The 18,413-nt window shown below is 45.4% G+C and overlaps 1 protein-coding gene across 1 annotated transcript in view; it reads left to right on the top strand.

Annotated features, from left to right (window-relative positions):
• Positions 1 to 292: 292 nt before the first annotated feature.
• LOC139578951 (calcium-binding protein 2-like) overlaps positions 293 to 18,413 on the top strand; it is a 26,970-nt gene continuing 8,849 nt past the window's right edge. The window contains exons 1-5 of the mRNA XM_071407107.1: positions 293 to 538; positions 5,664 to 5,714; positions 5,832 to 5,994; positions 16,058 to 16,088; positions 16,833 to 16,976. Of these exons, the coding sequence (XP_071263208.1) occupies positions 5,665 to 5,714; positions 5,832 to 5,994; positions 16,058 to 16,088; positions 16,833 to 16,976 (388 nt within the window). The 5' untranslated portion in view covers positions 293 to 538; position 5,664. The remainder of the gene's footprint in view (positions 539 to 5,663; positions 5,715 to 5,831; positions 5,995 to 16,057; positions 16,089 to 16,832; positions 16,977 to 18,413) is intronic.

Here is an 18,413-nt window from a genome sequence, read left to right as displayed (position 1 = left end):
CTCATCGACGCAAACACAAATCTGTAACTACAAACACCCTTACACACAACATCAGTTTGAGCCCTGTATTCTTACTTGCGAAGGCATTTCTCTCACCAGATAATCCATATTTCCACTTGAAAAGCACTCAAACACTATACGAGGCACAGTAACCGCTTGAAAAAGCAACAAGAACTGGGCCCGGCCTGTACTTTGCACCACAGCCTTGAGGCAAGAGTGAGGCAGTGAGCTGCAATAGCGGATTTCCACTTTAGTAAACATTTCAGTGCCAAGGTACACAGTCCACCGGGAGCTGACTGATGCGTGTAATGCGACAACATTGTTGCTACCCCATTTCTTTTTCAGGTGAAAAGGAGGGTGTTTACTCGCTTTTCAAAAGGCAGAATGCTAAATAAGGGCTTTGTTTGGCCGGACTAAGCATATTTGAGCGTGGCGAGCTTCGAATAGCGTTGGGAAACAGTTCACCTGCAAAGAGCTCCCTTACTGCGCCACTGCTTGGCAAGAGAGGGCGGTATAGGACGACAGTGCTGTAGAAAAGGTAGGATAGAGAGGTGGTTCCAAAACGTTTCACCCTTGCTGACTGCACGGTAAGACAAACGAACATGTTTGGCAGCCCACCAGTAGGCCAACGCAATTTTCCAGAAGAAGAGAGGTCTGACGTTCTGCATACTTAGCTATCTCGCACTCCACTACATTGATGAAGGTCATTTGAGCGAGGACTTACATAAACGGAAACTTGCACTGACATCATGTATACCTTTCTGCACCGTAGCACAGTTTAGTTGGTTGCGCGGTAGCCTAGATTCCCATGCATCTAGCTTACTGTGTTACAATTTTCCAGAAATGCATTTAAAGCCTTCTGACTGATGCCGAGGTAGCACCTCAAGGACCAACACTGGTCCACAGACCACCATTTGGGAAGCTCTTTTGAGACATATTGTACCCTCATACAATATGAGGGAAACAAAGTTGTAGCAGTGACGAAGCAAGGACAACTAAGTTTCGGACAGAGTAGCAAGGAATACAACGTTGGAACAATGACACTTCGGTGAATCAATCAATGAAATGTATTTATAAAGCCCTTTTAACATCAGCAGGTGTTCCAAAGTACAGAAACCCAGCCTAAAACCCAAAAGAGCAAGCAATGCAGATGTAGAACTCTGTAGAACGTTGCAAGGGAGATGAGTTTGGAGGAGCGATACGGTCATCCACAATAACCAGGTAACTGCAATGGTTGTAACCTGAGGGTCAACAAAAGGACAAGCTCAGTGCTTCAGTCCATCAAAGGTCTACCTGAACAAATGTCCGCTTGTGAACCGGTGGCTCAAAGAAAGAGTTCCCCGAAAGATACACTGAAAGTTTTCATTGTTTACGCACCACACGACCACCCTACAATGTAATTACACGCCTCTGTCCTCAAGACAGTGACTCGGTCACGCATCTCAAAGTCTAATCCAGACATATTTAGCAAGATAATCACCCGTCTTATTGTATAATCCGGTGAGGCAGGGGAGGGGGAAGGTAGAGGGGCAGGAGGGGTTATACTGCTAATTTATATCAGTCAACACGTCCGCGCCAAACGGTAACGACTGGAATTGTCAGATAAAGGGGGGAAACTCTCTTTCTATTTTTCTTCCTTTCTACTTCTAGCTGCATATTGAAGGTAAGGAGGATAGAGGATGGGGAGGAGGTCAAGGGCTGTTGACCATTGGCCAAATCGTGCTTGTATTTGTTTACTTCAATCGATCGGCTAATCAATAGATACATTTATCCATTCGTCAATAGGACTTAATGTGTTGTAGCCCTCTTTGGGATTTCTCCAGAGAGTTTGGGCAGTGCGAAGTGTACAGTCTGAATGGAAAATAACAATTACTGGTGGTAACAAACAGGAACTGACGGACAGACAGGATGCCAGCAGACGCCAGGACAGAAGGCACTGAAATGACAACCGCACAGGAGATTGATTGTGTGGGATGCGAGACGGCGGTGTACGGGTGGAAATGACAAGATGTAACCATTGATAGGAGGATGACAGGGCAGCCGGCGGACAAGAAAATCCACCCATCTCCCTCTCCTCTTCTGGACCCCAAGCTCCCCCCTTCCCTAAACGGTAACGAAGGGGAGTCTGATTTCTGAGTCGTGACACAAAATCGGTGGTGGAGATCGATAGGAAGACGAGGAGGCAGCCAGGCCTATTGTACCGTGGGTTGTTTTAAGACATTGGACGAGAAGAGAGTAGCTGAGCCATCTAGACATTGATCTTCTTTTGAATGCACATGAACAGCAAGGGAACAGGAGGAATTTTTTTCTTTGAAAAAAAAGGACAAAATAGACCCTCAGCGAACCAGTTCTGGATCACAGCCGGTCTGTGACATCATCCGCATTACCTGTGCTTTAACTCCGCCCCCCCCCCCCCCCCTTGATCCTCCGTTTCATTATTTCAATTAGCGTGATTAGGATCTGAAATTGCTTGTGTCGACTTGGTGATTGACAGCGATTGGGCACTTAGGGAGCGGCTCATGCTGTCTCTAATGGCTCATGTAGAAGTGTGTGTGTATCTGTATGTGTGTGTGTGTGCGTGCGTGTGTACGAACGTGCACACGTGTGTTTGTTTGTTTACCCTGATGGGTACTTTGCTCATTCAAGAGGAAAACAGTTATTGAGGCAAACAACAGTTAGGCCTATTGTTAACTATGAATGTGCCACCATGGAAATTGTATTGTGCGCAAGCCCCTCATTATCTTGGAATCCATTTTGTACAGTGGAGGCTGGTGAGGGGAGAACGGCTCATACTAATGGCTAGAACGGAGCGAATGGAGTGGTATCAAACTATGTGTTTGATGTATTTGATACCATTCCACTGATTCCGCTCCAGCCATTACCATGAGCCCATCCTCCCCAATTAAGGTGTCCCCAACCTACTGTGATTTTGAACAACAATTATACAGACAATATGGCACTAAATACCAAGTAGCAGCCAACTGCTCACGCATTCCTATTTCCAGTTGTTTTCAGTCATTCCCTGAACCAGCTATGAGAGAGGAACAACTGTTAAGATAGGCTAGATGGGGGAAACACACAGAGAGCTCGAGGAGACGGTAGGAAGACCAAAGATGGTCTATAATAAAGATAGCCGAGTGACTGCTCTAACAATGGAAATACATGTCCTCAATGATTGAAGGCAGGCGAGATCAGGTGGGACCATTCTATCCAATGAGAGGGCAGATACGGCTGTATCACAACAGGGGCAACGAAGTAGTTTTTCTCAAAGTTGCAGGAATGCATCCACTTATATCAGTACATTTGTATCAGACTAAATATTTCGAAACTTCTATTCGATCAAATAAGCCTCACGTACTTGCTCATAGACGTCCATACAAAAATGGCTTATCTCACGCGGACCGATTTTGGGCGGAGTAAATCCTCTCGCTTCGTCTCTTCCTCTCTGAGGAGACAGCATGCTCAGAGAGTTGCAATCAGTACACATCACCTGCGTGCTGCTCGCATTGCCGCTTTCGACGGAGACAATCTCTCTCCTGTAATATTGCCGGACTGAAAAGGGGGTTCTGGTTTGCGCGGAGAGGCACATTTAGGTGGTTAATTGTAATTTATAGGGCCTACCTGTTCTGCTTGTCTCATCTCATTGTGATCTGTGGTCCCTGGGGAGGAGAAGGCAGACTAACACTGCCTTGTTGGCGTGTGTCCCTGCACATCACATGTCTTCAACATTCGTACAACGTATGTTCAAACGGGGGGGCATTAGGCACAACTTTATGAGCATCTGAGATGGTCGGGGATGTGAAGGTGTTCTGTTTGACGTGTCCGTGTCAACTGTCTTGAGAGGCAGTCTTTCATCCTGGGCCCTAGTTCTGACAACACAGTGCGATGACAAGGCATTGATCTGTCACTCAAACGTGCAGCCATAAGTCTCTCTGTAAACCTCTCGCTCTCCACCTCCCTCACGCTTTCTCTTTCTCTTCTGCATCTCTCTCTCTCTCTCTTTCTCTTACGCATCTCTCTCTCTCTCTCTCTCTCTCTCTCTCTCTCTCTCTTCTGCATCTCTCTCTCTCTCTCTTTCGCATCTCTCTCTCTCTCTCTCTTCTGCATCTCTCTCTCTCTCTTTCTCTTACGCATCTCTCTCTCTCTCTCTCTTCTCTCTCTCTCTCTCCAATTTGCTTTAATCACTTGACGTAGCAATGTACATATTCCCAAAGCTTACTTTGAAGATTTACAATAATAACATAATTCAAATAATAATAATCAGGATTGTCAACAGGACAACAGTAACAACAATAATCAAGGGTCAAAATAACCATACATTGAAAAATAACAATAACAATGGCATAGAGGACATGTGCAGGTCAGTTGGTCTGTCAGACACTGTCCCTTGTCTTATGGCAGGCAGCAATGTATAGCGCTGCCAACCCACAGCTCTCTGCGTCCTCCCCCAACAGGACAGGTAGCCTATTCTCATCAGAGAGGTCTTTGAAACCTTGAATAAGTGTTTCAAATTTGGGGAAATGACACTCTAATTGTTTTATTTATTTTTGTACATTTTGTCAGGCAATGCAGCTTTGTCTCGTGTTCTGCTGTAGTGCAGTGGTTGCACAGCCTTTCCTCTACATGGAGCCATGTTTTCCTGTGTCTACCCTACTCAATGGCAAGGCTGTGCTCACTGAGCCTGTACTTTGTCAAGGTTTTTCTAAGGTTTTGATCAGTAACCATGGTCAAATAGTTTGCCACGGTGTACTGTCGATTTAGGACGATAGAACTGCATTTTGCTTTGTGCTTGTGCTTATGTTTCCCAACAAGTGAATTCGTTGTAATTTGTTTTATTCTGATTGATTGGATGTTCTGGTCCTGAGGCTTCAGTGTGTTAGTAGAACAGGTTTGTGAACTCAGCCCCAGGACCAGCTGAATGAGGGGACTCTTTTCCTTGCTCAGCTCTTGGCATTGCAGGTCTTGGTAACTGTATTTTAGTTGTTTCCTAAAACTTAAATGGTATTTTTAGAGTTTTTATTATTAGTGGATATTGGCCTAATTCTGCCATGCATGCATTGTTTGTAGTTTTCCTCTGGACATCTTACAGAACTCATCTTACAGAACCTCTGGAGAATCGTACAGAACTCTGCATGCTGGGTTTCAATGAGGTGTTTGTCCCATTGGGTGGAATCCTGTTTTGCAGGTGGACCCCACACCTCGCTGCCATAGAGTGCAATTTGTTCAATGACACATTAAATTCGTTTTAGCCCAATTTTCTTTTTATAGGTATTTATAGGTATAGCTTATTTTTAAACCTAAGGTATTGTAGTGTGTGCAGTACTCTATATATTTTGTACTTCCCTGAGGCCTGGATCTTCTCTGGAAAATATTTTTTTTTAAATTGGGGGGGGGGGGGGGGGGAGGGTTTACTGCCCCCAGGCCCAGGTCTGGCAGTACTGCTCTAGCAGGTCCAGGCTCTGCTGTAGGTCATGTGCTGTGGGTGACAACAGGCACAGGTCATCTGCGAAGAGCAGGCATTTAACCTCTGGATTGTGGAGACTAACACCAGGGGCTGACATAAATATTGAAGAGTGCAGGGCTCAGATTGCAACCCTGGCAAAGGCGTCGCCCCTGGTTAAAGAATATCTCTCTATCTCTCTCCCTCTCCCTCTCCCCCTCAGCATGTCTCAGAAAGGGACAAAAAAGGGAGGAGCGCCCTCACCCAGATCAAGGTAAGTGAGACCCACCCGCAAAGATAACGGTGATGACACAATGGCAAAGATGATAATGTTGACAAAGAGGAAGTCAGACCCTTTTGTCCTATTCTCTTTCTCTCCGTCTCCTAACAGCACGTCATCAAACACCTTCTCTGGACATGGGACCCCTGGGCGCCCCGCGCTCCGCCAGCCCAAGTCAGGAGAAAATGGCAACAGCTCCAAGAGCGGCAGGAGCCACAGCCAGGGCTCTGTAGCAGCCGTCTATCTGTCCTACCTCAACACTCTCTTTGGACAGGTCAGTAACACTGTCGCCTTTTTATACATCTGGGGTGATTTACAGTTTTGATGCAACGCAACCTGGACACAGATCCATAAACCAACTGAAAATGAACAACAACCATATTTCTCACACCTCAATTCCCTTCCCTCGACCCTAAGCTGACAAGTATATATCAGAGGATTGGCAACAACCTCTACTCAATACTGACTCTTAACATAGGGGTCCCCCAGGGGTGTGTCCTCAGTCCTCTGCGGTACTTCCTGTTCACCCACGACTGCGTGGCTTTGCACGACACCAACTCCATCATCAAGTTTGCTGAGGACACCACGGTTGTAGGCCTGATAACCAACGACGACGAGTCAGCCTGTAGGGAGGAGGTAAATGAACTGGCAGTGTGGTGCCAGGACAACAACCTCTCCCTCAACGTCAGCAAAACAAAGGAGTTGATTGTTGACTCCAGGAAACAGATCCACATCAAAGGGACTGTTGTTTTAAGTTCCTCGGTGTCAACATCACCAAGGACTTGACATGGACCAACAACACTACCACTCGGCAAGAGGGCGCAATGGAGTCTCTATTTCCTAATGCGGCTGAAGGAATTCGGGACCTATAAATATTACTACTGCACCATTGAGAGCGTCCTGACCGGTTCCATCACGGCCTGGTATGAGAATTGCTCCGTCCACGACCGTAAGGCCCTCCGGCATGTGGTGAAGACGGCCCAGTGCATCACTGGGACCGTGCTCCCAACCATCCAGGTTACTTACTCGAAACGGCCCATGAGGAAGGCCCACAGCCATGAGCTGTTCACTCCCATGGGGAAGATGGTATGTGTGCTACACACACATCAAACGGATGCTACCAGACTTATTTCGATTGCTAAATCATGCACAATTGAAACAATTGCCCCCCAATCACCCCTTCCCCAATACACGTGTAAATATTATAAATTGCGCCTTCCTGTATTATACTCATGATAAAATTGTTATTCTATTCTACTGAGCCATTTACTGCACGTTTTTTAATTCTTATCTTGAATTATTTCGTATTATTGTTGCATTGTCGAGAAGGAACCTGCAAGTAGGCATTTCGTTGAACGGTGTATACCCTGTGTATCCTCCACATACAACTAATAAAACGTGAAACTCAAGGAACATAGTGGGTAAAATCGGTCACAGAAAACCAAACATGACAATCAAAAGCGCGAGGAGCACTAAGCAGTTGGATAAAGCACAAACAGATTGACATCCAGGCTACCACAACCCAATTGTCCCAATTAGCAGCCGTATCTCTGCCCAAGTACCTCCCTTGGCCCACCCTGCCCTTGCAGTGACATTGCCATAGAGTATTAGGTTTTTTTCTGTGCTTGGACACACACAGTGAGAGGAGGTTACCCCACCCCGTAGCATTCTAATCCCTGCCTCGGCGCAAGTATTAATAACGCCGTTAGCAAGGCTCACTGTCATCCTTCATTAGCCATAATGAGAACAGAGAGACAGACAAACAGACACAGTCCAGATGAATATGTTAGACAGTAAGACAGAGATATAGATATGTGTAAGGCAGAATGTATGGCATTTTTGCCGCCAATTTCTTAACGTGAGTTTTAGCGTACATTTGTTTGTGTATTGTATTGTGTGCAGATGCGTGTGTGCGCAGATGTGTGTGTGTGTGTGTGTGTGTGTGTGTGTGTGTGTGTGTGTGTGTGTGTGTGTGTGTGTGTGTGTGTGTGTGTGTGTGTGTGTGTGTGTGTGTGTGTGTGTGTGTGTGTGTGTGTGTGTGTGTGTGTGTGTGTGTGTGTGTGTGTGTGTGTGTGTGTGTACATGCAGATCTGTGTACCCGTTCTTCATGTGTGTACACTGACTGTCAATGCATGCTCCTTGTGTGTTCATATGTCTAATGGTTATTTAAACATTTTGCTCAGCCACCCATGTGAAAGCAAGTAGATTGGAATGAATTGTTAATGGGTCTGTGTATTGACTGATGATTGGAAACTTGACTTTTGGCATACTGTCTAATCTTCTCTTGATGAATAAATCAAATGAATGTGTGCTGACCTTGCCGTCTAAATATGTCCTTGTGTACGCCAGAATCTCCTCTACAGTGAGCACAGGAGCACATAGCGTGTCTGTACACCGTTGGATATTATATTGCTTTTACGATGCCTGACCATTTTGATAGGGTATTATTTCTTTTACATTGGCTCGTTGTTGCTGTTCTAATCTTTAGAAATAAAAACAAAGATGGCATTCAATGTTTACAAGAAATTATGCATAGTAACATGGGATATTCAAAGACTAGGCTTCTACCTAGTAAGTATGTCATCAAAGCACAATTTTGGGGAGTTTATAAATTGCAGGTGCTTTACATTTGTAGAGTGACCTTTAACAGTAGCCTAGATGAACAACATCCTTTTGGCCTGAGTTTTTATTGATTTGACCTTAACCAGGAAGTCCCATTGAGGTCAGAGGACCTCTTTTCCAAGGGAGACCTGCGAATGCGTTGTGTTTGTGTCTGCTGCTGACCTTTGGCATGACCTGCAAACATTAAGCTTGACCCTGATATGTCTGTCGAAATGTGATCCACATGTGTACTGTAGCATGTTTCCTTAGCATCCTGTGTTCTGTAACGCTTGTATCCCACTTTATAGCAACATCCTTACTGTAATGTCCATTGCGCCCATGTTTCTGCCTAAAAACTTAATGTAGCAAGAATTCTTATAGGGCGGCAGAGTTGCTAGCTGTTTGTACAATTATCCTTGTTGAAATGTGCCATTCATGTACCTCATTGATGTGTATGACAGCATACGTAAATGTGGCTCGTATGTATCTATTGAACTACCTGTAGGCTATCTGTACAGCCTGGTCTCATAAACTAGACATAACATAGTAAACGTAAATCTGGGATACTCATATTAGTATATGTTACGTTTGGTGTGGTTACATAAGACAGATGGTTGCTTAAGGCAAAAACGAAACTGGGGTGGATGTGTGGGCATATAACATGAACGTCTAGCAACCCAAAGGTTGCGAGTTCGAATCTCATTATGGGACAACTTTAGTATTTGAGCTAATTAGCAACTTTTCAATGACTTACTACTTTTTTGCTACCCTTCCCCTAACCATTTAACCTAACTCCTAAACTTAACCCTAACCCTAACCCACAACTCTAACCCCTAGCCTACCTAACATTAGCCAGCTAGCTAACGTTAGCCACCTAGCTAGAATTTTGGCAAATTTGTAACATAATGTATGCTTTGCAATTTCGTAACATATAATACGAATTGTAATTCATACCATATCATACGAAGTGGGTGATGGACATCCACAAATTAATTGATCTGTATTCTGCGCCAATGCAAGTTAGCCTTTGTGCTACCAAAATTCTGTGTTGTTTGTATGCTATATGCCTTTCTGTTTCTACTAGCCTGTGGGGCCTGTCTTTGTGGAAGAAAGATTCAACGTAATAAGTATCTTAACGTTTTCTATACTGGATCCACAATAGCCTATATATGCTGAGGGAGTTCAGCTTCACTTACTTGCATGTTGCCATTTCTGGCCTGTGTCACTGCAACAAAATAGAAAGACATGAAGCACAAAATATAATTTTCGACTCAATCATTCCATCTGCATTCCAGTGGGATCCGCAGATGGATCTAGCACGCCGTTGTTTTCTATCTAGCCTACAGGCCCATGTGAGTCCAGTAAGACTCATTGACTTTAGCATGTCTCTGCCCCTAGTCTTCTGAGTACTGTGAATTGTCCCAGTGCTCTGAGCTTTGCCTGGCCTTACCACCAGCCACAGTCATAATATATATGTCATGACTAAGGGCGCATACATATATATATATATATATATATACAGTATATCACAAAAGTGAGTACACCCCTCACATTTTTGTAAATATTTGAGTATATCTTTTCATGTGACAACACTGAAGAAATGACACTTTGCTACAATGTAAAGTAGTGAGTGTACAGCTTGTATAACAGTGTACATTTGCTGTCCCCTCAAAATAACTCAACACACAGCCATTAATGTCTAAACCGCTGGCAAAAAAAGTGAGTACACCCCTAAGTGAAAATGTCCAAATTGGGCCCAATTAGCCATTTTCCCTCCCCGGTGTCATGTGACTCGTTAGTGTTACAAGGTCTCAGGTGTGAATGGGGAGCAGGTGTGTTAAATTTGGTGTCATCGCTCTCACACTCCCTCATACTGACTGGTCACTGGAAGTTTAACATGGCACCTCATGGCAAAGAACTGTCTGAGGATCTGAAAAAAAGAATTGTTGCTCTACATCAAGATGGCCTGGGCTATAAGAAGATTGCCAAGACCCTGAAACTGAGCTGCAGCACGGTGGCCAAGACCATACAGCGGTTTAACTGGACAGGTTCCACTCAGAACAGGCCTCGCCATGGTCGACCAAAGAAGTTGAGTGCACGTGCTCAGTGTCATATCCAGAGGTTGTCTTTGGGAAATAGACGTATGAGTGCTGTCAGCATTGCTACAGAGGTTGAAGAGGTGGGGGGTCAGCCTGTCAGTGCGCAGACCATACGCCGTACACTGCATCAAATTGGTCTGCATGGCTGTTGTCCCAGAAGGAAGCCTCTTCTAAAGATGATGCACAAGAAAGCCCGCAAACAGTTTGCTGAAGACAAGCAGACTAAGGACATGGATTACTGGAACCATGTCCTGTGGTCTGATGAGACCAAGATAAACGTATTTGGTTCAGGTGGTGTCAAGCGTGTGTGGCGGCAACCAGGTGAGGAGTTCAAAGACAAGTGTGTCTTGCCTACAGTCAAGCATGGTGGTGGGAGTGTCATGGTCTGGGGCTGCATGAGTGCTGCCGGCACTGGGGAGCTACAGTTCATTGAGGGAACCATGAATGCCAACATGTACTGTGACAAACTGAAGCAGAGCATGATCCCCTCCCTACGGAGACTGGGCCGCAGGGCAGTATTCCAACGTGATAACGACCTCCAAGTCGACCACTGCCTTGCTAAAGAAGCTGAGGGTAAAGGTGATGGACTGGCCAAGCATGTCTCCAGACCTAAACCCTATTGAGCATCTGTGGGGCATCCTCAAATGGAAGGTGGAGGAGTGCAAGGTCTCTAACATCCACCAGCTCTGTGATGTCGTCATGGAGGAGTGGAAGAGGACTCCAGTGGCAACCTGTGAAGCTCTGGTGAACTCCATGCCCAAGAGGGTTAAGGCAGTGCTGGAAAATGATGGTGGCCACACAAAATATTGACACTTTGGGCCCAATTTAGACATTTTCACTTAGGGGTGTACTCACTTTTGTTGCCAGCGGTTTAGACATTAATGGCTGTGTGTTGAGTTATTTTGAGGGGACAGCAAATTTACACTGTTATACAAGCTGTACACTCAACTACTTTACATTGTAGCAAAGTGTCATTTCTTCAGTGTTGTCACATGAAAAGATATACTCAAATATTTACAAAAATGTGAGGGGTGTACTCACTTTTGTGATATACTGTATATATATATATATATATATACAGTGCATTCAGAAAGTATTCAGACCCCTTACCTTTTTCAACATTTAGTTATGTTACAGCCTTATTCTAAAATGTATTAAATCAATTGTTTACTCATCAATATACGCACAATACCCCATAATGATGAAGTGAAAACAGGTTTTTAGACATATTTTCAAATGTATTACAAATAAAAAACAGAAATACCTTATTTACATAAGTATTCAGACCTTTTGCTATGAGACTCGAAATTGAGCTCAGGTGCATCCTGTTTACATTTATCATCCTTGAGATGTTTCTACAACTTGATTGGAGTCCACCTGTGGGAAATGCAATTGATTAGACATGATTTGGAAAGGCACACACCTGTCTATATAAGGTCCCACAGTTGACAGTGTATGTCAGAGCAAAAACCAAGCCATGAGGGCGAAGGAATTGTCCGTAGAGCTCCAAGACAGGATTGTGTCGAGGCAAAGAGCTGTGGAAAGTTACCAAAACACAGTGGCCTCCATCATTCTTAAATGGAAGAAGTTTGGAACCACCAAGACTCTTCCTAGAGCTGGCCGCCTGGCAAAACTGAGCAATCAGGGAGAAGGGCCTTGGTCAGGGAGGTGACCAAGAACCCTATGGTCACTCTGACAGAGCTCCAGAGTTCCTCTGTGGAAATGGGAGAACCTCCAGAAGGTCAACCATCGCTGCAGCACTCCGCCAATCACGCCTTTATGGTAGAGTGACCAGACGGAAGCCACTCCTCGGTAAAGAGCACATGACAGCCCGCTTGGAGTTTGCTAAAAGGCTCCTAAAGGACTCTCAGACCATGAGAAACAAGATTATCTGGTCTGATGAAACCAAGATTGAACTCTTTGGCCTGAGTGCCAAGCGTCACATCTGGAGGAAACCTGGCACCATCCCTATAGTGAAACATGGTGGTGGCAGCATCATGCTGTGGGGATGTTTTTCAGCGGCAGGCACTAGGAGACTAGTCAGGATCGAGGGAAAGATGAACGTAGCAAAGTAGAGAGAGATCCTTGATGAAAACTTGCTCCAGAGCGCTCAGGACCTCAGACTGGGGCGAAGGTTCACCTTCCAACAGTACAACAACCCTAAGTGCACAGCCAAGAAAGCGCAAGAGTAGCTTAGGGACAAGTCTCTGAATGTCCTTGAATGGCCCAGCCAGAGGCCCATAAACCCGATCGAACATCTCTGGAGAGACCTGAAAATAGCTGGGCATTAATATGGAGTTGGTCCCTCCTTTGCTGCTCAACAGCCTCCACTCTTCTGGGAAGGCTTTCCACTAGATGTTGGAACATTGCTGCGGGGACTTGCTTCCATTCAGCCACAAGAGCATTTTAGAGGTCAACACTGACCTGACCAAAGGTGTTCAATGGGGTTGAAGTCAGGGCTCTGTGAAGGCCAGTCAAGTCCTTCCACATTGATCTCGACAAACCATTTCAGTATGGACCTTGCTTTGTGCATGTGTTATTGTCATGCTGAAACAGGAAAGGGCCTTCCCCAAACTGTTGCCACAAAGTTGGAAGTACAGAATCGCCTAGACTGTCATTGTATGCTGTAGCATTAAGATTTCCCTTCACTGGAACCAAGGGAACTAGCCCGAACCATAAAAAACAGCCCCAGACCATTATCCCTCCTCCACCAAACTTTACAGTTGGCACTATGCATTCAGGCAGGAAGCAGTCTCCTGGCATCCGCCAAACCCAGATTCGTCCATCAGACTGCTAGTTGGTAAAGCGTGAATCATCACTCCAGATAAAAAAAATTTCGCCAGACGTAAAGAGACCAATCTCATCCAAAAAGTTGAATCAAGTTTACGAAGAAGCACCTGGATGATCATCTGACTTAAAATTGCTTCAAAATCAGTCAAAGGTGAAATATTGCTGTCTATCAATGATTCCCAACCAAATTTACTGAGCTTGTGTAATTTGGACAAAACCAGTACAGTATGTTTCCCGAAGAGTTGTAGAAAGTAAAATCTTATTCAAAATGATTCACAGCTATAATGGCAGCCAAAGGTTCTTCCACCAAGTATTAACTCTGGGGTGTGTCGACATATGTTGCCAACACATTTTTCTTCATTTTTACTTCATTTGGAAAATGATCAATAAACATCTTTCACTTTGAAAATGTGGAGTAGGTTGTTTAGATCTGTTGGGGGAAAAAATCCAACATAGTCCCTTTTTAGATGTAATTTAAGGCAGCAACATGTGAAGACTGTGCTAGAGGTGAGTACACTTTCACTTAGCACTGGAGTCTGAAATTATTGATACCCGTGATAAAGATAAGCAATATGACTGTATAAAATAAACACTTCAAATACTGAGCTACAGTATATTACTCAAAATAGTACATCTTCTTCTTAAAAAGGTAAGGGTAAAAATTCTTAGAATTCTTAGAAATAAAGTAGTCAAAAGTTGAGTATTTGGTCCCGTATTCCTAGCACGCAATGACTACATAAAGGTTGTGACTCTATAAACTTGTTGGATGCATTTGCAGTTCGTTTAGGTTGTGTTTCAGATAATCCTGTAGCCAATAGAAATGAATGGTAAATAATGTATTGTCATTTCGGAGTCACTTTTATTGTAAATAAGAATATAATATGTATCTAAACACTTCTATATGAATGTGGACGCTACCATGATTACGGATAAACCTGAAAGAATCGTGAATTATGATGACTGAGAAAATTACAGAGGGTCAAAGATCAAACCCCCAAGACATGTAACCTCCCCTGTTATTGGTAATGGGGAGAGGTTAGCATGTCTTGAGGGTATGATCTTGTAACCAACAAGCATCCATGTTTGTAGAGTCACCAGCTCGATGGAGTCATTGAGTGCTAGAAATATGGGACCAAATATTCAACTTTTGACTACTTTATTTATAAGAATAATCTTTAGGGGTGTCAATAATTGACCTTTTTGAAACAAAATCTTTCTCTGAACAATTGTACTAGTATAAAATTATATTATTTATATATTTTTTAAATTCATATAATATATACATTATAGCTTTATAGCTATATATAGCATTATGGCTGTATATACATTATACAGTCATTATTAATAATAATTTCGAACCCCGCTGTATGTTTTCAGTGACGGCCACGATTTAGCAGTGCCGGTGCACCGCTGCTAAATGAATATAGGGGAAACACTGGTGTGGCGTCAGAGTTGACTTCTTGTCTCTAATCTCGAGTAAAGGGTGGTATTAATTTATGTATGTGTATATTAACGACCTGAGATGAGAGTGATATGATGTGTTAATAATTAGTCTGTGTAGGTGCATATGCAATATATATATATATATGAGAGAGAGAGAGAGAGAGAGAGAGAAAGAGAGAGAGAGAGAGAGAAAGAGAGAGAGAGAGAGAGAGAGGGGAACGAGAGAGAGAGAGGGGAACGAGAGAGAGAGAGGGGAACGAGAGAGGGGGAAACGAGAGAGAGAGAGAGGGGGGGGAACGAGAGAGAGGGGGGGGACGAGAGAGAGAGAGAGGGGGGGAACGAGAGAGAGAGAGAGGTGGGGAACGAGAGAGAGAGAGGTGGGGAACGAGAGAGAGAGAGAGTTGGGGAACGAGAGAGAGAGAGAGGTGGGGAACGAGAGAGGGGGGGAACGAGAGATAGAGGGGGGGAACGAGAGAGAGGGAGGGGGCGAGAGAGAGAGAGGGGGGGAACGAGAGAGAGAGGGGGGGATGAGAGAGAGAGAGAGAGAGAGAGAGAGAGGGAGAGACGAGAGAGAGAGAGGGGGGAACGAGAGAGAGAGAGGGGAGGAACGAGAGAGAGGGGGGGAATGAGAGAGAGAGATAGGGGGGAACGAGAGAGAGGGGGGGAACGAGAGAGAGAGGGGGGGAACGAGAGAGAGAGGGGGGGGAACGAGAGAGAGAGAGGGGGGGGAGACGAGAGAGAGAGAGGGGGGGAACGAGAGAGAGAGAGAGAGAGGGGGGGGGAACGAGCGAGAGAGAGAGGGGGCGAACAAGAGAGAGAGAGGGGGAGAACGAGAGAGAGAGGGGGGGAAAACGAGAGAGAAGGGGGGAACGAGAGAGAGAGAGGGAGGGCTGGAACGATAGAGAAAGAGAGAGGGGGGGGGACGAGAGAGAGAGAGAGAGAGAGAGAGAGAGAGGAGGAACGAGAGAGAGGGAGAATGGGTTATTGAGAGTACGGTAGCTGCACTGTGTGTGTGTGTGTGTGTGTGTGTGTGTGTGTGTGTGTGTGTGTGTGTGTGTGTGTGTGTGTGTGTGTGTGTGTGTGTGTGTGTGTGTGTGTGTGTGTGTGTGTGTGTGTGTGTGTGTGTGTGCGTGAGCGTGAGCGTGAGCGTATTCTTGCACATACTGTGTGTGTATATCATTGCTCACATTAGAAAGGCATGTCGTGGAGTAATCCCATTAGGCTCTCTGTCAGGCGCGCTGGTGGTTGATATGATATGCATGTTACCTTAATACGCTATTAAAAAAAAAAATAGATTAAAGTGGGGTGTATTTCTCAAGGGACTACTCTGCTTTAATGGAGCAGAGATTTACAGAACACACTCACGCTCTCTCTTAATCTCCATTCTCTATCTGTTTACTGCAGGATAGGGAGCTGATGCCTGAGGAGTTGGATGGTAAGTCTTTGTTATTGATGATAGAAATGTACTATGCAAGTGTAGCCCACGCAGTATGCGAGAGTCCATTTTACCAGTTCACTTAAGGGTAGTGCCAGCAATATGATGTCTTCATACGCAGCGGTGCGACTACCTGCATACATAAATCAACATCAACTAAATTATAATCCTCCAAGAATGACTATTGGCTTTCCCCAACGTGGCCAGGCCTCAAGGGAGGGTGCCAATTTGGGCGCACCAATTTGAGGTATTCTTTGCGGATGTGAATGCAGTTGTTGTTGATGTCTGTAAGCAGGAAATCGGCCAACTGATGTCATATTGCTGAGTATACCTTTAAACATTTGTTATTGACATGAATAGTGCTAACGCAAGCAATATTATAGGACGTTTTAGAAAACAAAATATTCCACAGGCACACAGTTTATTACCCAAAAGGCTTGAGCCTCTCATAAGCTCCACTTACCCTTGTGAGTCATTCAGGACACAGTGGTAGCTTGTAAACATTACTTGCTATTAGCTTCTTGAAACATTTCAGCAATACGAGTGTTGGAGCTGCTAAGCTGCCCAAAAACCACTGCACAACCATTTTTGACGACTGCAAATATTATAACATTATGCACGTTGTTGTTGGTGGTGTGTGTGTGTGTGTGTGTGTGTGTGTGTGTGTGTGTGTGTGTGTGTGTGTGTGTGTGTGTGTGTGTGTGTGTGTGTGTGTGTGTGTGTGTGTGTGTGTGTGTGTCTCAGAGCTGCAGGTGGCCTTTAAGGAGTTTGACTACGATGGGGACGGCTTCCTGCATTACAAGGACGTGGCCGACTGTATGAGGACCATGGGATACATGCCCACCGAGATGGAGCTCATAGAGATTATACAGCAGATCAAGATGAAATGTGAGCGTGTGTGTGTTTGTGTGCGGAGAGGTTAGTGGTTTGCGTGCGGAGCAGTTAGTGGTGTGTGTGTTTGCGTGCGGAGGAGTTAGTGGTGTGTGTGTTTGCGTGCGGAGGAGTTAGTGGTGTGTGTGTTTGCGTGCGGAGGAGTTAGTGGTGTGTGTGTTTGCGTGTGGAGGAGTTAGTGGTGTGTGTGTTTGCGTGAGGAGGAGTTAGTGGTGTGTGTGTTTGCGTGAGGAGGAGTTAGTGGTGTGTGTGTTTGCGTGTGGAGGAGTTAGTGGTGTGTGTGTTTGCGTGAGGAGGAGTTAGTGGTGTGTGTGTTTGCGTGAGGAGGAGTTAGTGGTGTGTGTGTTTGCGTGTGGAGGAGTTAGTGGTGTGTGTGTTTGCGTGAGGAGGAGTTAGTGGTGTGTGTGTTTGCGTGAGGAGGAGTTAGTGGTGTGTGTGTTTGCGTGAGGAGGAGTTAGTGGTGTGTGTGTTTGCGTGTGGAGGAGTTAGTGGTGTGTGTGTTTGCGTGAGGAGGAGTTAGTGGTGTGTGTGTTTGCGTGAGGAGGAGTTAGTGGTGTGTGTGTTTGCGTGTGGAGGAGTTAGTGGTGTGTGTGTTTGCGTGAGGAGGAGTTAGTGGTGTGTGTGTTTGCGTGGGGAGGAGTTAGTGGTGTGTGTGTGTTTGCGTGTGGAGGAGTTAGTGGTGTGTGTGTTTGCGTGAGGAGGAGTTAGTGGTGTGTGTGTTTGCGTGGGGAGGAGTTAGTGGTGTGTGTGTGTTTGCGTGTGGAGGAGTTAGTGGTGTGTGTGTTTGCGTGAGGAGGAGTTAGTGGTGTGTGTGTTTGCGTGTGGAGGAGTTAGTGGTGTGTGTGTTTGCGTGTGGAGGAGTTAGTGGTGTGTGTGTTTGCGTGAGGATGAGTTAGTGGTGTGTGTGTTTGCGTGAGGAGGAGTTAGTGGTGTGTGTGTTTGCATGTGGAGGAGTTAGTGGTGTGTGTGTTTGCGTGAGGATGAGTTAGTGGTGTGTGTGTTTGCGTGAGGAGGAGTTAGTGGTGTGTGTGTTTGCGTGCGGAGGAGTTAGTGGTGTGTGTGTGCGTGGAGGGGTTATTGGTGTGTGTGTGTGTGTGTGTGTGTGTGTGTGTGTGCGTGCGCGTGCGTGCGTGCGTGCGTGCGTGCGGAGGGGTTAGTTGTGTGTGTGTGTGGAGGGATTAGTGGTGTGCGTGCATGTGTGTGTGTGTGCACGGGGGGGTTAGTGGTGTGTGTGTGCGTGTGTGTGTGTGTGCGTGTGTGGAGGGGTTAGTGGTGTGTGTGCGTGTGTGTGGAGGGATTAGTGGTGTGCGTGCATGTGTGTGTGTGTGCACGGGGGGGTTAGTGGTGTGTGTGTGTGTGTGTGTGTGTGTGTGTGTGTGTGTGTGTGTGTTTGCGGATGGGTTAGTGGTGTGTGTGTGTGTGTGTAATCTGATG

The sequence above is a fragment of the Salvelinus alpinus genome, chromosome 6 (genome assembly GCF_045679555.1).
Source record: "Salvelinus alpinus chromosome 6, SLU_Salpinus.1, whole genome shotgun sequence".
In the NCBI taxonomy this organism is placed as follows: Eukaryota; Metazoa; Chordata; class Actinopteri; order Salmoniformes; family Salmonidae; genus Salvelinus; species Salvelinus alpinus.
Note: the sequence above shows the minus strand (reverse complement) of the source record. Positions and strands in the feature narration are given on the sequence as shown.